We start from the raw sequence: 16998 nt of genomic DNA on the forward strand, positions 1-16998 counted from the left end.
TGTTAAAAAATACAAGTGCTAATGAAAAGGCTCCTAAAAGTAATGGCAGTAAGTCCCTGCTAGAAACGACCCTATAAAATAATTAAATTAAAACCTGATTGATATAGCTCAAAGTGAAAATTGCAGCAGTTTGCACTTTAACTTGGCAAGTTCGATAACTAAAATCTAGCCAAGGGGCTGAAAAAGGGACTAAAAGCAATGGTAGTTTGTCCCCAGCAAGAAACAACCCTAAATACAATAATTCTTTGAGGTACTATTGAAACCTTACTGATCTAGCTCAAAGTTAAAATTGCAGCAGTTTGCAGTTTAACTTGGCACGATCTGGAACTACAGCCTAGCCAAGGGGCTGAAATAGAGACTAAAATGGCAAGAGAGTCCCCAGCAAGACTTAAATCAAGAAATAGTTAATTCAGTAAGTACTTATTGAATTAAAACCTTATTGATATAGCTCATAGTGAAAATTGTAGCAGTTTGCTCTTTAACTTGCCACGTTCGATAACTAAAATCTAGCCAAGGGTCTGAAAAAGGGACTAATAGCAATGGTAGTGAGTCCCCAGCAAAAAACGACCCTGAATACAGAAATAATTATTTGAGGTACTATTGAATTAAAACCTTACTGATCTATAGTTTATAGTTTGACTTGGCACGAAATGTATCAACAGCCTAACCAAGGAGCTGATAAAGGGACTAAAAACCATGGCATTTAGTCACCAGCAAGACTAAAATCAAGAAATAGTTAATTCATTGAAGTACTTATTAAATTAAAACCTCCCTTAAAGTGAAAATTGTTGCAGTTTGCACTTTAACTTGGCACGTTCTATAACAACAATCTAGCCAATGTACTGAAAAAGCGACTACTATCAATAATTGTAACTTGTAAGAAACAATCTTAACTCAAGAAGTAGTTACTTCATTGGGTACTTACTGAATTAAAACCTTATTACTAAACTTTGAGCTAGATGCTCAAAGTTAAAATTGCCGCTCTTTCCACTTTAACTTTAACACGTTCGTGACGACAGCCTAGCGAAGGAGCTGAAAAGGGACTAATAGCACTAAATAAATAAATGTACTACGACAATACACACATCGCCAAAGTAAGCGTAGCTTGTGTTATGGGTACTAAGATAGCTGATGAATATTTTTATGAATATAATACACATAAATACTTATAATATACAGATAAACACACAGACACTGAAAAACATTCATGTTCATCACACAAGCTTTTTCCAGTTGTGGGAATCGAACCCACGGCCTTGGCCTCAGAAAGCAGGATCCCTTCGCACTGCGCCAATCGGCTTGCAAAAAGAAAATAGTAAATTACTTTAGGTACTTACTGAATGAAAACCTCACTGATCTGCCTCAAAGTTAAATTTACAGCAGTTTTCACTTTATAGGCACGTTCTGAAACTATAACTTGCCTAGGGAGCGTAAATATTTTTCGGCTAAGCTTTAAGGTTGCCACTGTACAGACGAGTATCCACTCCGTCAGACAGTGCGGATCTTGCTTAAATAAAATCGATACAGTGCTTATATTTCATGTAAACAAATATTGTTTTATTAAATACACGTACGGCAGGTGTTTTCAACTTTGTTAGTCTAGTGAGGAGCATATTCGCCTGCGGATCACAAGGTCCCGGGTTCGTTCGTTCGTTTTCAAGGTCAAATTGATTTAATATGTTGCTGTGAAGTGGTGATAGCCTAGTGGTATGAGCTTCGGTTTCACTTTCATGGTGCCGAGTTCGAATCCCAGCACGCACCTTTAACTTCTCTAGGTTAAGTGCGTTTTAAGTTAAAATATCATTTGCTTCAAGGGTGAAGGAAGACAACGTGAGGAAACCTGCATGCCTGAGAGTTCTCCATAATGTTCTCAAAGGCGTATGGAGTCCACCAGTCCGCACTGGGCCAGTGGAGTACGGCCCTTCTCATTTTGGGATGAGACCCGTGCTCTGTAGTAGACCGGTAATGTTTTATTTACCCTCGTGCCTTCGGTCCCGGTGATGCTTTTATTTTTTTTCATTCGACTAGTTAGACTTTGAATGCAAATTCTAATGTGGTAAGTGATGATGCAGTCTAAGGTGTTAGCGGGCTAACCTATTAGCCCTTAGCCATAGCCCTCATCGTTTTCTACGCGATAAACATCCGATTTTCGGACAACTATATAGCAACATTCATCATAGGAAAAAAAATGTGGAATCGTATGTAATTAAAATAAGAACATTTTATTTAATGTTATGTTTACTAAAGAATTAATATAAAATAAATAAAGATGAAAAAACAATTAATTAACAAAATTAAGGGATTCTGTCAACTTCGTCCTTTGCACAGCAGACACCAGCATATCTGTAATAAAGAATATGTAAGAATAAGAAATTGTTGATGCTGGATGTAGTGTATATAAAAGATATACGTTATTAGTAGTTATTTTATATTAAAGTATATATTACTTACCCTGACTTACAAGTCAGGGTAAGTAATATATATACTTATAATAAAACTGTAACTGAAAGATTTCTGTAAATTTCATATATTTTGAAAATATTTACTGGGGATGCTTTATAATCGATACCGAGTCCAAAACAGATTTTTATTTAATTTTTGTATGTCTATCTGTCTGTCTGTCCGGGCATCACGTGAAAACTACTGAACGGATTTGAATGAAATTTGGTATAGTGGTAGCTGATATTCCGGGTCAACATATAGGATACGATTTATCCCAATAATCAATAAGTTTCCTCTGGGAAATGGTATAACAATTTTTTTCAATTTTACTTCATAGCTCCGTTAAATTTGAACCGATTTTTTTATTTGAAAGTGTATACTACCAAGCATGTATTGTTTTATTTTAATAAGGATCTGATAAATATTTACGGAGATAAAGGACATAACTCTTTACAAATAACAGCAAGTCGCAAGGCATATAGGACAACGATCGAATGCATGCGTACCATACTGTTAATATTATAAATGCGAAAGTTTGTGAGGATGGATGTATGGATGGATGGGTGTATGTATGTATGTATCAACTAAAATAATGACAACTTACTAACTCAGTATACCACGTAAATTAATAGTAGATACATAGCTAGCCACGATGATTAAGATGTTAGCATCAGATATATTCTAGCTTTTCGATTAACTCATACGTAGACGAAGTCGCGAGGGTCCGCTAGTATAATATATAAACTTAAATCACGCGAATCCGTAGTATTTACACAGTATATTTAAATAATAATAGTATTTGTAAGACATTTGTAGCCATTAGTCTTTATAAACAAAAAGTGGATGTAGGTATATAATAGACTTAAGTACTAGAAAATGGCAAAAACTTGTGGCATCAGCATTTGAAATCGTTCGTGGGACTGAGAATATAATGCTTTTATAATATGATTCCTTTGGTAATTTTGGATGTACCAATGGATATGTTTAAACAATTGTTAAAACACATTTATATCAACGAGGTTAGAATACAATTATTGATTAATTTTCAACGAAATTGTTGCTTGGAAACATCCGGCTCCGATTTCATCCATAACAAAATAGAAAAAAAAGTGTCAAATTGTAAATTGCTGAAATGAGCAACTGTGGAGTTTTTGTAAAAACGTAACTGAAATTGTGACCTAAAACTGTGCAGTTAGTGTATAAAAAGGTAGCTATAAAGTTACGATATCTACTGATTTATGTAACGCACACGTAAATTTTCTGAGGGCGACTGCATAGAAACCAAACGCTGCAGACAAGACTGCAGCACAAAATTAACTATACTATAAAAATAGCCCGGAAAACCTTGCGTTGCGACCCGCGTGACCTTATCTTAAGTGTTCCATTTGAAAATCTGCAGTAGCGATGAGGGGTGGAGCATCATCAGCTTAATTAAGTTGGACATAGGCGCCCTCTCTCATAAAATAGATGGGTATATATATCTAAGGCTTATTCCTCACCACGCTGCAATAATGAGGATAACAAGTGCTGGAGTACACATTAACATTATAACATGTTGTTGACAATGCGGTAGCTCTTCTGATAGTCATCAGCAGTAATGCTCCGGGTAGCGTAGCACCATATGAGGTAAACGCAGACACTGTGTGCGTTCCCATTCGGCCCCACAGCGGACGTAGACGTGCTGTTCGAGCACTCTCCCTCTTCCCCATAAACTTTATTTGTTATTACTTTTGTTATTACCCGTTGTTGACAATACAGTAGCTCTTCTTATAGTCATCAGCAGTGATGCTCCGGGCGGCGTAGCATCGCGTGAGGTACACGCAGACACTGCCTGCGTTCTCATTCGCCCCTACTGCTGACGTTGACGTGCTGTTCAAGCACTCCCCGTCTCCACCTTGCATTTTTGGCGGCTGGCAAAACAGATTAAGACTCATAATTACGAGTACTACAAAATTTTATTGAAGTAATTTATTTCTTACGGAAATGAATTGAAGCCGGTTTGCTTCCCTAAAACAATCAGTCGTATTTTATGACCGATTTCTTCAATATGAATAGTAGATAAGTATGTTCAACTATTGATACCCTCAAATTATATACGCCCTCGTCAAACATCTCGGATGGGAATGGGATACTTTCCTCATCGTTTTACTATCTACTACTGTATGATACAATAATGGACATTTAAATCAGACTCAACACCTAATCGTATGCTTCTCAGCTTTTTTCATCATCACCCCTATCACGGTAGCCCCCTACACTCTAAAAAAAGAAAGCCAACTAAGAGAGATTTTCTCTTAGTTGACGTTATATAAATTATAACAATTATGATAATAAACATAACAACAAAAGCTGATTAGTTAAAGCAGCAAGTTCATTATAGATTGAGCTAACAATGTAGGTATGTTCATTGTTTCTAACAAATAAATACGTTGTTTCTATTATTATTTACTTCTTTGTATGATTAGATCATTTTTAATTATTTAGCTTAAACAAGTACGTAAATTGAATCAGTTAAGAATATGCCTTAGATAAGTAACAATAATAGGAGCAATACAGTTGCCCAGTCCATTGAATTATGATAAACAATCATTATCATCTTATTTGATGTATCTATGTTCTTGTTAGGCTCGTATGGAATCAAGATGCTTGATCACAACAATCACTATCTTGTTAGGAATAACCAATTTTTTTTTAGAGTGTACCATCTTAGGTAGCTAATTCTTAGATACATAGTCAAAAGCTAACTTGTACTGGTATATATGTTTTACTGTTAATAATACAACGCTTCCTACTCACATCAACGTCCGTCGTCAACTGAAGGATGACTTGTGTACCATTTTCTCCGAGTACTGTAAGTGCGCCAGTGCTGCTGTTGAGCATTGAAGATGTCCATTCAAAGCCATCTAAGTGGTAGTTTACATTTGAGGCTGTAGTTGGCGCTTGAGTACCAGTAGTTGTTTTACTTGTAGTTATAGCGGGTGCGACGATATTTGCAACTGAATCTATTTAAAACAAAAAAATATAATCTACACTTTACCAATATTAATTAATTCGAAAGTGTGTCTGTTTGTTTGTTACCTTTTTTCAGCTAAACCGTTTAACTGATCTTGATGTAATTTGGCGCACACGTAGCTTGCATCTTGTATATGGACGTAGGATAAAAATTTTCCAGGAATATAAGCTGGTAAAAGTTACAAGTGGGATTAAAAAAATAGCATTTGTAATCTATGGATTGACCGCTTAATTATCTTGATGTCATTGTGCACATTGTCCCTGGAAAATTAAGCGTTAGGTAGTGCAGGGTTTTTAAAAATCCAAAATGAACCCGGACGAAGTTGAGGGAAGTTGAGGGAAGAGCCTCTTAGTTATCCATAAATTGAATAAAACAATTGTAATACTATCAATTTCAACAAGGCTGATTACTACCGACTGCTACTACTTTCCAAAGCATTTATTCAACGACTGCTACTTAGTTGTTGATCTATTCCCATTTCAAGTTAAGATTTATTGGTGGGACACGACACTTTGTATATATCTTTAACTTCATGTCGTGTACGAATAAAGAGAAATAATAATAATAATAATACTGGTGGCAAGTTAAATGTTTGTAACTCACTGAACTAGAGGAGCAAGGTTTAAAAGTTTAATTGGCCATAATGATTGCAGTTAGTATTGGTGTTATTTTTATTATAGTATTATGTTTCGTCGAAGGAATGGCGTTGCCTCTTTGTCTTTACCAACTACGGTCTAAGCTGCGAGGCTAAGGCCTTGGCTAGTGGTTAGCCAGAACAGACAAGAGGAAATTCAGAATCTTCTGCCGGGTATCGAGAACTCTGCACGAGGGACGTTTATTAAAACTTATCAACTTAAAGACTAAGCAAATAATTTATAATTACCGTGAAAGTGCAAAGCACTTTTTCTTCGGTAAAAACTGTAATCACTGTGCAGCTTAAAAAATCCTAAATTTCGCCGCGGTGAAGCAGAACGCCACGGCTTCTGCGTGAATGGCGTCAATAAAGATGACGGCCGTGACGGGAGTGCTAAAAACGTGAAAAGTATGAAATTTTTTTTTTTGTTTAAATGATTTTATAGTGGCATTGCGCTGTATCCGCTCTCTGGTGATGATCTGTCTCTCTCCTTCTCTTTTCTCAGCTTCGCTTCGGACCTGGGTTATGCATTATGCGAGCACTTGCACCTATTTAAAAGTTGGTTATATTCAAACGGCCTGTATCCTATAAGATACTCTTTTCTTGAAAGCATTAAAACAGTATTTAAAGAAGGTGCTGGTGGAGTAAGATTGCTGAAACAGGTGCAGCAGAACATATTCTTTTGGATGTCCAAAGTTTTGTATTGCGAATGTCCGGAGCCTACTCTTTACTTTAATGTCATCTACCTAGGTTTCCCGTTTGATTATTTTTGCAGCACAATAACATCCTTTGTATATTTTGCGTGTGGAAACCATCATGGATATCTCCGCACCACGTGTAGAAGCAGTTATGTTGGAATTCCACCGACTAAAACCCCAAGTGTCCCAACTCGTCGCATAAATGCGACGAGTTACACGAGAGGCACGCCGGGAAAAAGCTTAGGCCTTCCAACTCGAGGACCTATCTCTGATAGGTGAAAGAATTCCCGTAGCAATCACCGGAACCCTTGTTTGTTAGTAGAGTATAAATAACTAATGGACCAAGTAAATTTCCCACCTGATGTCAAATAGAAAACCACCGCCTATAAAGAAACACTTCGCAAGGCATTCACGAAACACGTCCTACAACGTGCATTCTTTTTTACACCCAGCTGAGGCGTAAATTTTAAAACCAACAACCGAACCGAAATCTTTCAGACCGGAACAAAGCATTGCAACAATTCTGCTTAGCGGTACAAATAAGCCAGTAGGACTTTCCCAGACGAGCTCTATCAAAAAAACTATGTTACTATTTAACGGAGCCTACCTGCTTATGGGTGTGACACAAGCGCACCTCTCTTCGTTGCGCTCTTCATCGCTCCAAGTTTTATACAAATTAATTTATGACTTTCTTAAGTAAACAAACGGATTACTTACATGGTTTGTCAGCAGGCTGTACATCCGCAGTGTTGGTTTCATTCGGCTTTACAACTACTAGTGAAGTCAGGGGTGTTACGAACGCATACTATAAAACAGACAATGAGCATAATATTACCTGAACATGAATGTTTTTCAGTGCTGGGTATCTGTATATTATAAGCAACTATGTATATTATTCAAAAATATTATATTCATCAGTCGTCTTAGTGGTCATAACACAAGTTACGCTTACCTTCGGGCTAGATAGCTATGTGTCTATTTTCTTAGTATATTTATTTTTTATTTATTTTATACCTTAGCGGTACCACCATCATCACCTAGCCTTATTCCATACCAGCTGTTACCACGCCGTTGGTTTTTATCCATATTTATCAAGTATTTTCCTGGGATAAAAAGTTGTCTACGTTTCTCTCCGTCCTTTCAAATAACTCTATGCCAAAAATCAACTTGATCGGTAGCTTAGTTAGAACGTAAAACAAATAAACACACTTTTGTATTCATATGGTTTTTTTTACGGTTTGTTTTCCCAATATAAAATGTATCCTATGACCGTCTCCAGTTTGTAAAGTCTATAATCTATGTACAAAATTTTAAGCAGTGCACATTTTTTAAATAAAATTGCCTACCTTAAGCGCTATATCTAGAGCCTTTTTCCCGGGGCCTTTTTTGTCAGTGCTGTGGTCCTCACCAGCGTCGCGCTTGTCCAAAAGCTGCTTGATGGTGAGGTACGCCCACAACCGCTCGAGTGGCAAGTACTCGTCCTTTGTGCGAGTCACAGCCACTTTGGGAGTAATTTTATAGCGTTTCTGTGAAATACAGATTAACTCATCATATCGACCCATTACTGGCCCACCACAGTGGCATGGGTCTCCTTCCGCAACGAGAAGGGGATAAGGCCGCAGTAGGCCACACTGGCTCAGTGCAGATTGGTAGACTCAACATACCTTTGAGAACATTAAGTAGAACTCTCAGGCATGCAGGTTTCCTCACGATGTTTCCTGAGCAGGCCGTTCCACAAAACTAATTCATTTCAATCTTACCAGCTCTTAGTAAGGTCTTTGAAAAAATTATATTAAATCAACTTTTGAATCACTTCAATGTAAATAACTTACTACATCCGGAGCAGTACGGTTTTACTAAAGGTCGTAGCACCACGGATGCAGGCGCTAAACTTTTAAAACATGTGTACGATGCCTGGGAACGTTCGCAGAATGCCATTGGTGTTTTTTGTGATCTATCCAAAGCATTCGATTGTGTCGATCATAAAACCTTGCTTCTTAAACTAGCCCATTATGGTATCAAAAACGTTGCACTAAATTTGGTTGCCTCTTATCTCAGTGACAGAACCCAAAGGGTTTGCATAAAAGACATTAAGTCGCAGGGGTCGGCTACGTCAATGGGTGTCCCACAGGGTTCAATCTTGGGTCCCTTTCTATTTTTGGTGTATATAAATGATCTACCACACCATGTCAGTGAAACCTGTGACATTGTACTGTTTGCTGATGATACATCTCTAATTTTTAAAACTGATAGAGGTAGAGACAACTCTGACGATGTAAGCCGTGCTATGTCGCATGTGTCGCACTGGTTTACTGTCAATAATTTACTTTTAAATGCAAAAAAAACTAAGTGTGTGGAATTTATTTTACCAAATGTAAAGAAAGTTAATAAAAATATAATAATAAATGGAGAATCACTAAAAATGGAAGATTCCACAGTTTTTCTGGGCATGACCTTGGATTGTAAGCTTCAGTGGGGTACCCATATAGATACACTAGCAGGTAAACTAAGCTCGGCTGCCTACGCCGTCAGGAAAATTAGACAGATTACTGACGTAGAAACAGCAAGACTTGTTTACTTCGCGTACTTTCATAGTGTGATGTCTTACGGGATCTTATTATGGGGCAAAGCTGCTGATATTGAAACTATATTCATATTGCAGAAAAGAGCTGTACGGTCAATATATAAACTTAAATCACGTGAATCCCTCCGTGAAAAATTTAAAGAAATTGGTATACTTACGGTAGTTTCACAATACATTTATAACAATATAGTATTTGTAAGACAACATATTAGTCTTTATAAACAAAAAGTGGATATAAACAGTCGACTTACAAGAAATTGTCATAAATTAGTGACATCTGCATATCGTCTGCGAAAGGTGCAGAAGTCATTTGTGGGATTGAGATTTGTGGGATTGATACGCTTTTATAATATGATTCCTAAGGTAATTTTGGACCTACCAATCCATAAGTTTAAAGAATGTGTTAAAACACATTTATTACAGCGAGGTTATTATACAATTGATGAGTTTCTTAATGACAAGGTTGCTTGGAAGCATCCGGCTCCGCTTTCATCTCTCACAAGATAGAAAAATGAATGTTAAAATATAAAATGTAAATTTTTGATGTTGGAAAAGAGCAACTACTGAGTTTCTTGCCGGCTTCTTCTCGGTAGAATCTGCCTTCCGAACCGGTGGTAGAGTCACTACACACGGACAGACTTGACGTTTCAAAAGTGCTTGTATTAGGCCTACTTGAAATAAATGAATTTTGAATTTTGAATTTGAATTTGAATAAGCTTTTTAAGCATTCGTTCACTGTCAAAGCTACTGAATTGTGGAATGCACTCCCATTGAACATAAGACAGTCAAAGTCACTAGGCATATTTAAAAATGCAGTTAAGGCTCATTATCTCGTTCAGTAAAGACGACTATTATTATTTATTTATCTACTCAAACTCATATTCAATTTATGATATGTTAAAATATGTTTTAGTATATTTATTTTTTATATTTATCAATAGTAGTATTTGTGTATTTGTGTATTTGTGTAGTAGTATTTGTAGTCTGGTTTATGTATTAGTATGTAGATATTTGTATGTATGTACTAAATAGTGTACCCCACCTATTCGTTTTTCTTTTTAGTTTTCCTAATCCTAAGGTTGCCTGGCAGAGATCGCTACTTAGCGATAAGGCCGCCTTTTGTATCCTGCTTCATTCTTCATGTGTTTGTTCTTTTTTATGTCTCGTTTTTCTTAGTGGTGTACAAATAAAGAGTATAAATAAATAAATAAATAAATGTTTTCCTTCACCGTCAAAGCAAGTGATATTTTTAATTACCTAAAACGCACATAACTTAGAAAAGTTAGAGGTGCCTGGTGGGATTCGAACTCGGTCTCTCGAAAGTGAAGTCGAGCTCCTACCCACTGCGCTATCACCGCTTCCAGATACATTTAGAATTCGGCCGGCACAAGATCGCTGATGACATCACTTCGTCGGGCATATCCTATGAAGTGCCGAACCGTGCTCATCAACCTGAAGCGTAGGTGTGCCTCGTTTACCACGCTCTTCAGATTGATACATAGCATTTGCTTGGTGGCAGAAATAAGCATGGCGGTAGTACCTACTACTAAAACTGTTTTTCTTAAAACTAATGATCCAAATATTGACGCTGAGTGCATACGTCCTGCTCTGGATTCCTCAGTAAAGTTAAAATGGGAGAATAGTGAATTCAGTGCATTGTCTGTTAACAATGATGTCACATTAGTGTTCTGTAGCCGGAATAGGTAGATTTTATTTGTGATTTTTGATTTGAGAGTCTTATTTTGTTTTGAATTAAGGAAAACGAAAATTCCATAATAAAGGCATATTTTTGATTTTTTATTTCAGTTAATTATTACGGATAGTGTTTAATATTTGTTGATTATGACTGCATTTAATTTTATTCTATTATTGTCAAGTCGACAAGTTGAAAATGGTACAAAATAGAGATACTGCTCTTATGCGATAGCTCATTGGATCCGGAATGACGCCTAGAAAAATGTGCCAAAAGTATTATTTATAGAATAGATTAAACTTTTGTACTGGTTTTTGAATGAATATCTTTTCGTCTCCATATTCGGTCCATTTCCTCTACACTTAATCATTACTACTTAAACATACTTAAATAATAAGTAATCATAATTTAAGTATGTTTAAGTTATCTTTGCAATTGATCATTGTAAACTCAACATCTCCTGAGGATTCTCGAAGTCGCCGGAGGTGACTGAATGAAACGTGTGTAGAGAGTTAGGCTTAGTTAGAGTTAGTACATTTTGGAGAATCTGTTTGGTGTGGAGTGCAAAGATCGAAAAATTTAGAAATTGAAATTTCCTGGTTTTCGTGGATTAAAGCAAATAAAGCTTAATGGATACCATCATCATCCACAGCCTATAATAGTAGGTATACACTCCAGTGTACAGCCAACAAACCAACGGGAGAGTTTTCTAATAATCACCAAGGTTCATCACTTCAAAATATTGTTTGGCATACCCGGCCCTGGTCATCTTCATTGCCGCTGAAGCCGACAATTCGCGGTGTTAACTCGGTGGTGTCATCCGCAAGCTTTCCCACTACAGCCACCTCCGAGCCCGCGTTAATAGTGCGGAACCGATGACGGCTCACAGACCCTTCTTTTACCTGGAAACATACGTCGATAGTTTTCATTACAAACTAGCTGTACCCTCAGACCATTAGAATCGGTTCACATTTGTTGGAGTTATCGTTTAAAATCGTCATGAAATCGTCATAAAATCGTTTGATACTCTCTCCCAATGGAACTGTGTGGAATTTTGCGAAATAAAGTAGGTACCCTCTGTAAGAGACACCTATGAGCGTAGTATGAGCTCAAATCATGCCAAGTTCCATCTGAATTCATTCGGTTGTTGCGGCGTGATGCACGGCTAAGATTCAGACAAACAGGCAGATAGACAAAAGAGAAAAAATACAGTTTGGCTTCCGTATCGACTTTGAAGACATACTATAATTTCGGCATAGACCGTAGGAGAGCCGTTGCTCAGTGGATAAGGCGCTCAGGCCGCGATTGAAAGTGAGTCGCAGGTTCAAATCCTGTCGGTTCCAAAAATGCATTTAAATTTATAAAATTGATAATTTCTCCATGTGTAGGTAAAAACCCTAATAAAAATTATAGAATCCACATTATGTGTAAAAAAACACAGTAGGTAATTACTACTGATTTGTAAAACTTTATATTGCCTGGAAAAAGTTATCCTCGGTCCACCTTCAGGATGCATGCTGTCTCCGTACTAATGTAGGAATCGTGACAAACAACCAAAGACACTTTTACTTATTTTATAAATAGCGAATGCCAGGATCAGCGTCTACGTAGAATTTAAACCGTCTCATTAAGAAATACTCCAGCATGGCCTACGCACGACTCCAGAAAACAAGCTACTGGTAAAGCTAAAGGTAAAGCTAAAGGCAAATAAAAATCCATAAACAAAATAAATTTATGGATAGAGCTTGAATAATGAAGAAGTTTTAACTTTCATACTTTATACTCATTTGTGGATGGTATTTTCAAAAACGATGAAAAAAGTATTTCTTATTTTTAAACTAGCCCAGCAAGATCATGGATTCATGAAAAATTACTTTCATAATCATTTAAACTGTCTTTCCCTTCGTTTAGTTATTAGAAAACATTAGACAATTTAAACTCTCAAATTTCTTATTTCTACATACAGCTCATTGCACTGTAATTAGTCTGTCAGTCAGTCAGTCAGCACAAACCCTATTACAGGTATAGATATAATACAGATATCCAGATCAATTATTATTAAAACTCTTTATTTGTATACCACAACATTTAAAATATAACAAAAACAGAAACATCGAAAGAAGTAGTAATACAAAAGGCGGCCTTATCGCTTAATAGCGATCTCTGCCAGGCAACCTTAGAATTAGGAAAAAAAAAAGAAGAGGAGAATAGACTGCTGGTGGTACAAATATTAAAATACATACATGCAAATAACTACATGCCAATACATAAACTAGTGTGCACAAATAGATAAAAAGTAAATAATATAATAAATAAATAAATATAAAAATAAACTAATATATATAATAACAACACTTACATAATTAAATACTTTAACATACAATAAATGAGTAAGTACATATATACATACTATTAAAAGTCGTTAACAATATAATGTGCCTTAACTGCTCTTTTAAATATCGCCAGTGATTTGGATCGTCGTATGCTCAATGGAAGCGCATTCCACAATTCCACAGCTCGTACGCTAAACGAACGCTTATAAAATTTTGTCTTATGATAATGCATACACAGCGTCAGCGCACGGCACGATCTTACACCAGATTGCTCACCAAGAAAAGTGAACTTCTCTTTTAAATACGAGGGAGTATTTAGATGAAATAACACACAGTACAGAAGAGAAAGTACATGCATATTCCGGCGACGACGAATAGGAAGCCACTTGAGTTTTTGTCGAAATACGGAAACATGGTCATATTTGCGAAGGCCAAATATGAACCGAATAGCCAGATTTTGAAGACGCTCAAGTTTATTAAGCTGATCCTCGGTCAGATTAAGAAAGCTTGCATCCGCATAATCGAGAATAGATAGAAAAAGAGAATGTGCTAGCATAACTTTGGTCGGAATTGGAAGAAATGATTGCAGCCTTCGCAACGAGCTCATCGCCACAAACACTTTCTGACTCAGCTCTTTGACATGCACTGTCCATGACAATTCCCGGTCGAGGTATACACCAAGATCTTTCACAGAGTCACAAAAAGGAATAGCGATGCCATTATAAATAACAGAAGGAATGCTCAGCCAATCAACCCTCGCGATCATTCCTGAGCTACCAATAACGATAGCTTTTGATTTTGCAGGATTGACCTTTAGCCCATATTGCCTGCTCCACTCAGAAATTGCAGCCATATCATTATTTATAGCTGCAATAGCAGAACCAAGATTTTGAAGGGTAGATGAGCGATATATTTGGATATCATCTGCATACATGTGATAGAGAGAAGAGATGTTTTGAGTAATAGAGTTAATGAAAATAGAAAAAAGTAAAGGAGATAACACGCCACCCTGAGGTACCCCAGCCGCTACATCACACCAAGACGAAAAGGACTCGTCAATCTGAATGCGCTGTCGACGGCCATTGAGGTAACTCCGAAACCAGTCTATTACTGATGGAGATATGTTAATAGAGCGTAAAAGACTAAGCAAGATGTCAAAGTCAACTGTATTAAAGGCATTGCTAAAGTCAAGCAGAATAAGAATTGTTAGCTGCTTGTTATCCATCGCCCATCGAATATCATCAGTTACTTTAGCAAGAGCAGTAGCCGTACTATGACCAGGACGAAAGCCAGATCAATCTTCATGTTGGGAATAAATATTAAAAGAATACCACGTAGGATGGTTAAATCCAGTGGGCTTGGGAGCTAGTTCACTCTTAGCTAATTACCTGAGATTTTGGGTAAAGAAACTTCACGTCTGAGAGGAGCGGCGAGGACACCTGCTCGTAGAAGTCGTGGAGCTGTAGCGCCGCGTCAGCTGCCTCGTAGATGTGCCGCATGAAGCCGTCATTGCGGAGCGAGAGCTTACGCAGGAAACCGCGGTCCGCGTTATTTCCTGTCATCATCACCATAAATAGTCTATAACAGAGAACAAAATGCCAGGATGCCAGCCTGCCAAATGGAGGGTTTGCCAATTATCACCACACCAGGCAGACGGGTTGGTGATCGCAGTAGATGGGAGTAGTAGCACACACGACTTATATGTTAGTCGCCTCGTACGACACCCGCGGGAAGTGATCGGCACAACTGTATTTTGAACTGCTGTCACCGCACGGCTTTTCCTGTACAAATACATAATCCAAATAGATAACTTATAATTCTATTCCAAAACCAAATATAAAAACACTAACCTTTTTCAATATCTTCTGTTTATTATATGTTTTCTGTTGTTCTAAGCCGTTACTTCCATCCAAACAGTTTTTATTCAGCTATTAATTTTATTTTTGGTTTTATTCGTCACTAGAAAATATATTTTAAAAAGTGCATGTATTCGATATATTTAAATTGAATACTTGAATAATTAAATGCTTTTCTTTTATTAAAAATTCTCCAAAACAGTTTTCTCAAAGGTGTCAGAAAGAGTATAGGTACATGACCAGAATTGTATGTAGCTATACTGTGGGTATTATATGCGTTACGGCAAGTTAAAAGAGAATAATTAAGAGAGACCGTCTGATTTAACTCTTTTAGCACAGTCATTCATAATACCTACTTTATGACTGAGCGTTGTCTTTTTCCACCAATGTATCGAAAAAGATCATTTAATACCCGGAAGAAACTGGCATTTCCACTCGTCATTCGTTTAGACTTAAAACTTGCCACGCTTGCATCAAAATGTGCTAATTTTTGTAATTTTGTTATTTAAGTAACCTCTACGCTTATTTACATTCGGTAGTTGAGGGTAGAGGGAAAAAAGCGAATGTCAAAGAACGTGGTAATAATACAAGAATATATACATACAGAACCCTCATTCAGCCATTATTGCATGCAATGCATTGTGCCCAAAAGCAGTGTTAACGCCCACGCACGTCTCACTTCACATCCGCGTTAATGTTGCTAGCTCACAACTTCTTTCCCTTTTTCCTATTTTATGGTACACGTTTAGAAAGATAGAGTAAAAATAATTACTGTCCACTGCTAAATTGAATAAAATGACCAACCGCCTGTTCGAGAAACACTACTAAAATGGAGGTAAGTTACAGTTTCAAGGTACAATTTAGCCTACTGTTATCGGTCCGTTTACGACAAGGGGGATCCGCCAAAACACTGTTAAATAGTTACAACTGATAATCTATTATTTAATATATATATTAGCACTTATTGATTATACAAAAATATGTCAGCTGCAGCCTCCCATTTCGTGAATGATCCAGTAGAAAGTACGCAATAACATAACGATAGCGCGAGGCAATGTATGCGTGGCGCCATCTAGTTTAAACTTGTAGGAATTAAGTCGGTTACAATTGTAAATAAAAAAAAAATATGAATATAATATAATACTTACCGAAAGCGAGTGAGTATAAAGTTGCTCTTGTATCGCCGGAGTTTTTTTCACTTACAAGTGAAATTATTTTTTTGGTGTTTCTTTCACCGGTATTGGCCTCGCCGTCCGTCAAAAAGATGATGATAGGCTCCAAGTGCTCTAGCAATGTAAAAAAATAGTTTGTATATAAACGCATAATAGTAGTCAACTCTTTGTTACAGAGCTCGTTCGGGGAAAAACTACCGCCATTCTTATTTCTGCTACCCTACCAAGCAGCCTTTTTTTTTATTCCACTACAAGTTGGTCAAGTCATGAGTGAAGTGATGCAGTCTAAGATGGTAGCAGGCTAGGGCTGTTAGGTTTACGGCAGATATATCTAACTCATACCCCTGATCGGTTTCCACGCGACATCGTACCGGACGCGTACGCTTACTCAATGGGCAGCACTTCGTAGCGTTTATCACGTTGCGTGCCTCCTCGTTTCCAGTCAGGCTAACCTAATGAAAACTTTTGTATGAGACTAGTTTTCTATATTTGCATATTCATAATTGGGCTTCCTTTAGAAAACATATGGAACCTCGCAATAGTCAAGAATAGGTTGGAGTAGAGTGGAGAGAG

The 16998-nt window shown here is 37.1% G+C and overlaps 1 protein-coding gene across 3 annotated transcripts in view; it reads right to left on the reverse strand.

Annotated features, from left to right (window-relative positions):
* Positions 1–2234: 2234 nt before the first annotated feature.
* Positions 2235–16998, reverse strand: part of LOC120637599 (inter-alpha-trypsin inhibitor heavy chain H3-like) — a 34079-nt gene continuing 19315 nt past the window's right edge. For all 3 annotated transcript variants that reach the window (XM_039909460.1, XM_039909462.1, XM_039909461.1), the window contains exons 11-19: positions 16402–16539; positions 14786–14952; positions 11820–11966; positions 8134–8313; positions 7505–7592; positions 6339–6482; positions 5239–5444; positions 4183–4352; positions 2235–2343 (exon numbers count right to left, since the gene is read on the reverse strand). In XM_039909460.1, the coding sequence (XP_039765394.1) occupies positions 2295–2343; positions 4183–4352; positions 5239–5444; positions 6339–6482; positions 7505–7592; positions 8134–8313; positions 11820–11966; positions 14786–14952; positions 16402–16539 (1289 nt within the window). In that variant the 3' untranslated portion in view covers positions 2235–2294. The remainder of the gene's footprint in view (positions 2344–4182; positions 4353–5238; positions 5445–6338; positions 6483–7504; positions 7593–8133; positions 8314–11819; positions 11967–14785; positions 14953–16401; positions 16540–16998) is intronic.

The sequence above is a fragment of the Pararge aegeria genome, chromosome 4, assembly GCF_905163445.1.
Source record: "Pararge aegeria chromosome 4, ilParAegt1.1, whole genome shotgun sequence".
Lineage (NCBI taxonomy): Eukaryota > Metazoa > Arthropoda > Insecta > Lepidoptera > Nymphalidae > Pararge > Pararge aegeria.